Consider the following 9,436-nt stretch of genomic DNA (forward strand, 5'->3'; position numbering starts at 1 on the left):
ACTTTTTTGGATTGAAGCAAATATTACCCAAAAATAGTGATTTTATATGCATCAAGCCTTGAATTATTTTCTTTGTTCAAGCCACTCTTTCTTTGACATACATCCGAAAGATTTATATGTATAGCTTATCCATTATTTTTTTTATAAAAAAGGGAAATATCTAAAAAAAGACTTCGTTGAGCTTGTGAAATTGTTATTTCTGATTTAATAAATATTAAAAATCTAGAAAGGGGTTCAACTAAAGGTCTTTTTTTAGCTTTTACCCAAAAAAGAGGTCTTTTTTTAGCTAGTAGGTTCCCCACTTCTCAATTGGGATCTCCAGTTGGATGAGATGGTGAGGCACAAATAGTATTTTCAAAAATAAAAAATAAACATAAATAAAAGAAGAAATAAATAGAAACAATAGTGTTAGTTCATCAAGGAAAGGATCTTAGATGCTAGTTATTTTGTGATTCCCCCTATTATTTCTCTATAGTTTTCTACTTGGGCTAAAATCAGATTGGATGCCATATATCCATTGGCATTTTTATTTTATTTAATGAATATAAATGCGGATTGATATTAATCGAATGTAAAAATTGATATTCATATTTATTTAAAACAGATATAGATACAAATCGAATACTGAAAGTATAGATATAAATATAAGTCAAATAATTAATCTTTACGACTATAAAATTAAAGACATTTTTAAGTGAATGATAAATCAAGTTAATAGTATATTAATGTACTGATATATTTTTTCAAAGATTCATGAGTATTATATAAAATTAAATAAGATTATGAATAGAATCAAATATGTGGATATGAATCGGCTATCCATATCTATATATATCTATTTTTTTTAATATAAATACAGAGATAGAAATTAATTGAATGCTAAAATTTTTATTTATATCCAAATAAATTTGAATATAAAAATAGATCTAATTGAATTTTATTAGATCCACCTTCATCCTTATTTTCTACTCATTTTTCCGTAGTTTCTTCCTGTGCTGGCACTATTTTTTATGCTCCTATCTTTGACCATTATCCTCCCTTTGCATAGTACCTCTTATAGGCAACTTCACCATGTTTTTTTTGGTACATAACTACGCTCTATATATGTTTGCCATGAGGTGCTGCAGCAATGAACATCACTTCTTTAAACACACGCTCGTGGCCTGGAATCTTGGACACTTCCGATACAAAGTTACCAAACCAGCGCCGAACGAAACCAAACCATGACAATGAAATGGAAGGTGTCCCATCCACTAAATCAAATCAATCAATCATATAAATCCGATCGACCAACATGTCACGTTAGTGCTAAAAAAATAAAATAAAAATAAAAATAAGCATAACACGCACACTTAAAAAAACACACACACACAAGCAGCCTCCGGCTCCTGCTGCCGCAGTGCCAGTGCTTCTACCAAATCTAATGGCTGCCATGCAACAGCTTGCAGTCCGGCCTGGCCATTGGGAGCTCATGCGGTGCATGGCTGTTCTCTTCGGCACCAAAAAGCTATACACGAGAGGGGAGAGGGATGGATGGTGGGGGTTGGGTTGGGGGGATGTGGCGGGTGGGTGGGGAGGGGAGAGAGAGATCTAGAGAGAGTTGCGTGGTAATGGGGCCCAGGCTGTCTGCATGGTCCGACACGGTTCTGCGCGGCCGAGGAATTCTCGTCGTTTTTCCCGGTATACCCCTCGCCACCCTCGAGGTTACTTCATGTTTGGGATTCTCGAGGTGGGCGTGGATGATAATAAAATACACACAAGGTGGCTGGGAGATAGATATGCACTCATGCATTTTTTTTAAAAAAAGTTCTTTTTTTTTTTTTTTTTTAAGGGATGCACTCATGCATTCGTTAATATATATGTATAACATAAATATTCTCCACTACTGCTTCCATAGTATTAGGTAGGATAGACGTCTACGTGCTCAGAAAACCCTAAAAAGCTAGCTAGTTTTTAGACTATTTGAGGTTTATATTCATAGAGTTTTGTTATTTCTCCAGCCGTTTCCATAGTATCAGCTTCGTTTGTCGCGATTCCAATTCTTCTCTTCACTTAGTACCCTCTCTGTTGTTGGGTCCAGGTGGCATGTCCAGAGAAACAGGCACTCATTGTTTGGGAGCAACAACTGGTTTGTCCTTAAAGATGATATTCTTTATAAACATTCACAAATGTGCTAAAGTCCTCAAAATGCACCAATTAATCTATTCCCATTGTACAGGCTAAGATGAAGCGAATTATATCCTCTCTCTTTTTTTGTGTGTCTAAAGCCACCTGGTTATTTTAGTGATTCAATCTCTTGGTGTTGCAGCCTCTAAAATTCATGGTTGTGAGGGTTTACTTTGAGAGAAATTCAAATAAGTATATTATTATCACAGTTTATAATGATCAGATCTAATTGGGAGGATCATCTTCAAAGTTGCTAATTTATTAATTAGGCTGCGTGCCTTCAGTTTTTAGGATATGGATGTCCGCAGAGGAGGAAAACTCAAGCTACACTATAAGGTGAACTACAAATTGAATGACTACTAAATAAGAACAACTAGACCAAGGTAATGAATAGTTCCTTGGCACTGCCCAAGCCTGGATAAAAGCTTTTTATTGGAACAGATGGTTTCCAGTCCTACAGTAACTATCAAAACTGAACTGCCTCCTTCGACATTTTGTGCATAAGGGAAGACGAAATTCTATTCGTATAACTTGATAAGAAGAAAGTAAGAAGAGGTATGCAAGATAACATAAGAAGCTATGTATCTCAGGATCCTTTTAGCTCTGGTGCTTTTCTGTGGCAACTGAGGCGCCATGCAAACAAACAAAAAAAAGAGTTGGACCCATTTCAAGATGAAGTACATGAATCGACCACCTACATGTGGGTGCCTTGAAAGGATCCTCTTCTGGTACCATGCAAAGTTCACTCGTGTATTAGATTTGTTCTTTGCAACACCATGACAATTTCTCAATGATATCGAACGAAGCAACCTGCCACGTCCTCGTGTCTCACTCTGAGAACATATGTTCATTATACTATACTCGGTCCTTAAGGGATTAATTCTAAGTAGGTGTGGGGGACCTCCTTGTCTCCTTTTTTAGCATATCTACTTCTAATACTGCCATCACAGTACTGACAGTCAAAAGCTTTCTGAATTGGATTGTTAGCTGCGAGCTATATTAATCTGTAAAAGGGTAGGTCCCATTCTCAAGGAATGAGATCATATATAAGCAATGTGAGTAGGATGCAAAAAAAGGAATAATTGAAGACTATCATAAGTATATACCTAGATCTGAAGTCATTCCATGGAAAATATGAGAAAAGATCGAGACATGTAGATTAACTCGATCCAAGTCAATGATCCAAGTCTCTGATATATAGTATAGAACTGGTGCTCTCTTGCCAAATTATAGAGGTTGACTTGCAAAAAATAACTCACATGGGAAGAGAGTACCATTAAAAAATGCCAAAGGGTGCAGACGAAGCAATCTTTCCAGCAATAATTGACTGAACGAAATATGCAGTCTCTTGAGCCTTAACTTTTAGGCTACTGCATTCTCCTAATAGTTTTCCAAAAATATTTCAACTTCAGATATCACATGCAACTATATACGCATGATCAACGAATAGTTGCACCACAATTCTAGAGACGAGATCATGACATACCACAAAGAAATGGACCAGATGGTATAAAAAAACATTGAGAAAATTTGTATTAAAGAATGTCAGTTGTCATATTTGTAAGGTTTCTTCAAAAAATACCATCAGAGAGATTACTCGTTGCATGTAGCACGCTCCAGAGGCATTTCATTTAGTGCCATGCAGTCATTAATTTGTAATGGTGTTGAGTATCTGATCCCTCACTGTTGTCATTTGAAAATGGTAGACGCCTTAGCATAGTCATGCTGGACCTCAAAAATTAGCATCCACGAGCATATTAACGACTGTAACAGATGAATATAAAGTTCAAAAGGACGTTGTTCAAGATAAATAATAAGCATTAATTTCTTGAAAAAAGCAGATACCAAGAACCAGAGGTTTGAAAGCTCAAAGCTATCCCTTTAAATGTGAGTAGAGATAAATCATGATCGATTTCATGCAGCAAACATAATATTATTTGAATTTACAAAGCTCCTTTTTGCAACGATTCATCGAAGTTCCCCAAAATTGACAGCAAATGAGAAATGATGATCACATCCACCAACCCTCACAAGCCATCACCAAAACTTCAGAAGAATCCTTACGTTAGAAGAAGAGTTCAGTGAACCTAAAAATAAGTGGCTCTTCTTAGTTCCTTCCTAAAGGAAAAACCCGTACAAGAAAGAAAAAAAAATCAAAATTAGGAGCTAAGTTGTGTATCTTTTGTTTTTGTTTTTTTTTTCTAAGACCACCCTCCCTTCTGTTCACCGCTCCTACCACCTGCCCCTCCCTACCTAACACCTAAGCATCATTCCACACAGTGAAAAGAGGAGCTCCATGGCAAACAGCCACATTGTTGGCCCTAGGTGCAATAGCCTGCACTGAAGGTTGCATCCAAGTGTTACACCCACCACTCTGATCATACCCATTATCCTTCACAACCCCACCCGATGACTGCTGCGAGAGGTAATAAACACTCCTACCACCATAAGGATCAGTGGAGCCCAACATGTTCTCATAGCCGATTGCCTTCCCTTCATTCTCTCCAAAGCTACTGCTCCCTTGATTGCCCTGGCTCTGATCCACCACCATTGTGCTCACAGGCAACGCATACCTGCCACTCCCCCCAACAACACCTTGATAGCTTCCACTACTCCCGGCCATGCTCCCATTGTAAACCACCGAGTTGGAACCAGTGCTATGTTCCATCGAAGAGGAATCCATGCTGATGAGGTTATGGATCACGGATGGCTGGAAGAAGTTGTGAGTGTTGTTCCCCAAGTGGAGCTGCTGAAGGTCCTGCAAGGTATGGGCTGTGGCCATGACGCTGTCTTGTTCTTGCTTGCACCAGCCACGCTGCTGGCCGTAAGGGTAATGCATGGCGATGGGCTGAGCCTGGGGGAAGGCGAAGGGGGGCCAGCCGTGGTGGTGAGCATGGGAGGCGTAGCTGCTGCTTATCCCATCAGTGAGTTGGGAGGTGAGGTTGTCATCATCGGTCCTACGGCCATCCACACTTGCCTCTGTGTGCTCGGAGACATCTTTGAGGCGCTTGGCAGCCCCACCTATCGGAAGTGTGCTGCTCTCTAGGATGCTCTTGACGTCGTACCGGCTCATATCGAAGTTAGTAACGGCGTTCAGGCCTCGGAATTTTATCGCAGCAATGTCATAGGCCTCTGCTGCTTCCTCTTGGGTACCTATATAAAATGATGAGAGAGGTGATAAAAATGGTGCTTGCAATAAATGGTTGACATATTATCATCAATGACATCGATCGATCTAAATGATTTGAAAAGAAGTTCAAAGACATCTTCAAAGCAGTTCAATTAAATGAGAGAAACTTACTGAACGTGCCCAAGTAGAGATCCTTATTCCCTGCAACCCTTCCTATACGTGCTTGCCATCTTCCATGTTGATGATGTCTGTCAATATTATTAACCAAGTATATAAGCTTGTTTGGTTAATAAGTATGTCTTTTGACACAATCTTGCAAAAAATATAAGTTTAGAAAGAGCTTATGTTAAATTTGTACTTGCAAATATCAAATATATATGCAGTTTGTAATCACATTTGAATCTTGCCGTATTCAGTAAAGAAAAGATCTTTTGCCAGTCTATTGATGTAGCTAAGATATATAGCATGGAAACATACCTTGTCACTCCACGATAAATGGAGGCACCCCGAGAAAATCCACTACTCTTTCTGCATTGAAAATAATATATTAATTCGAAGGGTAGCTGATTTTGTTTGTAACACTAAAAATTATATCATAGAGTTCAAAGTTTACCTTCTCAGTGATGCAACGTACTCTTGCCTCGTCATGTGCTTCATCTCTTCCAACTCTTTTTCGTAGTTACTAATCTGAATATGTGCAGACAAGAGTATGCACTTAAGCACTAATGGAAAATATAAATATAGGAGAAATTGATAAGAATAACAAATTTTTAGTTGCGATGTCATTGAAAAGAAAAGAAGATTATTAACTTACAGGAAAATTAGTTGTTGTAGTAGGACCCCAGTATTTGAGAGCAGCCAAATCATAGGCCCTAGCAGCCTTTTCCTCTTTGTCATATCCACCTGTTAAAAGTTACAACGATGAAGAGATAACAAAAGAAAAGGAACTGATCAGGATTTCCTCAGCCCATACTTGAATAACAGCGAACGAAAAGAGAGCCTGTGATGATACTAAGACATATATACTGAAAAGAAGTGGGAAGACGGGATATTTTGCTTACCCAAATAGACTGCATGTAATTGAAACAAGACCCATTTCCGCAAAATGTGACAATGCCCCGGAAGGAAGAGAAAGAGGAGAGGAAGTTAGCACAAAATGTAATATTTTAGGAGTTGTAAATCTAGTGTCAGATTAGCACAAATGTAAAATTTAGGAGTTGTAAATCTAGTGTCAGAAAGAAGATGAAACACATAGATGGTGCAACTTAATGTACCTTGTCTGCCCTTGCGAGTTTGACCTTCTCTTCTGCAACTGTTATCCCATAGATGGGCCTCATACCTTCCAGTCCATCTATGTCTGTTAAAAAAAGAAAGAAAGAAAAATATAAATCAGAATGATTAGCCTTAAAAAATTAAGAACATAACAAATAGTTAACAAGGACAAAAGAAAGAAGAACAAAAGCAAATAAATTCTCCATTTGCATTAATTTGATTAAAACCATATAGCTTCGTTCGTAAGTTACAAACAAATCATAATGTGCATACATCCAAGACTGCCCATTTAGATTCTTTTTCACCATAGACTCCTGTCCAATGGATGATGAATCTAGTTAATCTTTTCAAAATGTTGACATGTAATGTCATGAGATCTGTACAACAAAATAAGAAAACAATAAGATAGACCGCAAGTGTTTTCAAGATCTGTAATCACAATCATCCCACGAATGATCATTTTCGTTAGTGCTTAGCAAAGGAAAGCATATTTAGAAACATTCGCATGAAATGGAAGAAGTGATCTTCACGTTTCCATTCTCAAAAGAACTACAAAAGGAAGGAAAAATAGAACATGCTCCACATAATATTTGCTCCAATAATTAATCATTATTTTAATTTTATTTGCTTTGTTAACCAAGATTGCATGTCATGAATACACTAAGTACTCTAATATATCATCCTTCTCTAATCTCTAGGATGGTCCTTGAGGATTTGGGTTTGCTACTGTTAGATGGCAAAAGTATCTGTGGATCATCTAAAAATGTGATGATACCTAAGTGCATTAACATATAGGAAGTAAAATATTCTGTGGAGGGCACATCGAACCTCGTTACGCCCCGGTAAATGGAGGTCCTTTGCCCAAAGGTATCGATGGACTTCCTCGGCACTGCTTCTATTGCACCAGTACTCTGCCCATCAAGACTACTCCCACTACCCTTCTGCTTGTTCTCCGAGGAAGAGCTCTCCCCTCCCCCACTTGCTGCTGCTGCCAGGAGTGGCAACGCAGAGCTCGATTGTGAGCCTGTGCTCATCGACAGCGACAAGCTCTGCGAACTCGCCATCGGCCCCCCAACACTTCCCTCCAATGCGCCACCACCGCAATTACTAGTCCCAGTTGAGTCCATGTTGTTGTTCCCTTCTGGGTGATGCAGTGGGGCTGGCTGGTTGCGCAGCCAAGTCTTGATCATCGAGAGCCCGATGGAGTTACTGCCACTGGCGCCGGTGCCATTGTTGTTCATTAGCCCCCCATTATTCCCACCATTGGAGGCCATTGATGCTGCTGCCGGGAGCTGGAGGGAGCAATTGGAGAACATGTAGTCACCTGAATTGTCATAGGTCCCAGGAATCGAGCTGCACCCTGGTGGGAGCTTCTGATCGTGGTCAGAAAACGAGTTGCCACCGAGGAAGTCTTCGAGCTTTGGCTCGTCGTGATCCATGTTGTTCTGATTGCTGCTGGATCCCACTAGAATGGATAGCTCTGAGGAGCTTCCTTTGAAGTCCAAACCCTTCATGCTCCAATCTATAAATTAGAAAGAAGAAAAGGGAGAGAAATATAAGGAATACAAAGAGAATAAGATGATTCAATATCCAAGATATGTGAGAACGAAAAGCAATCTGACCTTGGGGATGAGAGTTAGGTCGGTTGAGGGCTTCCAGGATGCCAAAAGAGCCATCTGGCCTCAGGGTCGGGATGCCGAGGGGAGTAGCCGATGTAGGGTCGGTGGAGAGACCATAGCAATCAGCGGAGACCTCGTCGCCAGGGATAAGGGCGGAGGATTGGTGAGGCTGTGAGGGTGGGAGCTCTTGGGGAGACAGGGAGAAGCCTAACCAGTTGTTCATAGAGGCCATTAAAAGGGTAGGTTTGGGGTTCACAGGGGCTATTGCAGATACTAGGAGAGCAAGAGGGGGGGGAGGTGGGAGTTGTCGTTTTACGGGGAGTATTTTCCCTATGTGTCCAAGGGGCGGAGGGGAAAGGGGAGGGGTTGTGGGGTCAGTGGCTGTAGAGGGTGAAAGGAGAGAGAGATGCCAACAGTGAAAATTGGGGAGGGGGAGGAGAAGAGAAGGGGATGGTGCGGTGATATGGGAATCACAGCGGGGCCGGTGCGTGGGGCTTTGGAAGAGAAGAAGCAAGGTCAGAAGAACATGAAAGAAAGTAACATTTCAAACACAAGCAAACATAGAGGCTTTATATATCTCTGCAAGCAAATAAGAGCCTCTCCCTCTCTCTCTCTCAATGCAAGGTTGTTGATGGCAGCCTGGTGTATGACAGACTTGCTAATAGCTAGGAAAATAAAAGGATAATAATATCTATACAAAATATAATGGTAATAGATTATTATTTGTCAGTTTGGTAAGCCCTTAGAGATGGTTAAGATGCATGTGTACCGAAAATATTAGTATATATCTACAAGTCTGCTAGGTATATCGGTTGGCTTTTGCTAAGTTTTTTGACCAGTACCTTGAACCTATCTGAACAGGGAAATAAAGTAGTTTGACAGTACGTGGAGGCTACAGAAATCAGACTTTTGTGACAGTTCATTCCTTTTATTTCAAGGGCAAAGGTTAAGCATCTCCTCAGTCCTACATTCATAGTTAATTGTCTCTATTCTTTGTAAACCCTAGAGGCACACATGTAGAAGTTGATCACACCCATTTATTCAAGGCCAGTTGGCCATGAGTCGTATCTCGTCAGCACCTCTGTGTGTGTGTGTGTGTGTGAAAAGCATTCAGAGCCTCTTCATTTATGTCCTTCCATCCAAACTATTATTTTAAGAATTACCTCTTTTGTCCCAATCATCTGACTCTCTCTCTCTCTCTCTCTCTTCCCCGCACCGTTCGGTTTCGGGCTCTCCCAGTCTACCATTT

General features: G+C 40.1%; 1 protein-coding gene across 1 annotated transcript; it reads right to left on the reverse strand.

Moving 5' to 3' along the window:
- Positions 1-4,032: 4,032 nt before the first annotated feature.
- LOC105038649 (AP2-like ethylene-responsive transcription factor BBM) lies at positions 4,033-8,881 on the reverse strand. Its single transcript, XM_010914518.4, has 9 exons — positions 8,191-8,881; positions 7,397-8,090; positions 6,571-6,653; positions 6,358-6,366; positions 6,111-6,199; positions 5,910-5,983; positions 5,774-5,824; positions 5,468-5,544; positions 4,033-5,319 (listed from the first exon to the last, which is right to left on the reverse strand). The coding sequence occupies exons 1-9, from the start codon at positions 8,417-8,419 to the stop codon at positions 4,427-4,429; spliced, it is 2,199 nt and encodes a 732-aa protein (XP_010912820.2). The 5' UTR covers positions 8,420-8,881; the 3' UTR covers positions 4,033-4,426.
- Positions 8,882-9,436: the final 555 nt, after the last annotated feature.

The sequence above is a fragment of the Elaeis guineensis genome, chromosome 1 (genome assembly GCF_000442705.2).
Source record: "Elaeis guineensis isolate ETL-2024a chromosome 1, EG11, whole genome shotgun sequence".
NCBI classification, from domain to species: Eukaryota; Viridiplantae; Streptophyta; class Magnoliopsida; order Arecales; family Arecaceae; genus Elaeis; species Elaeis guineensis.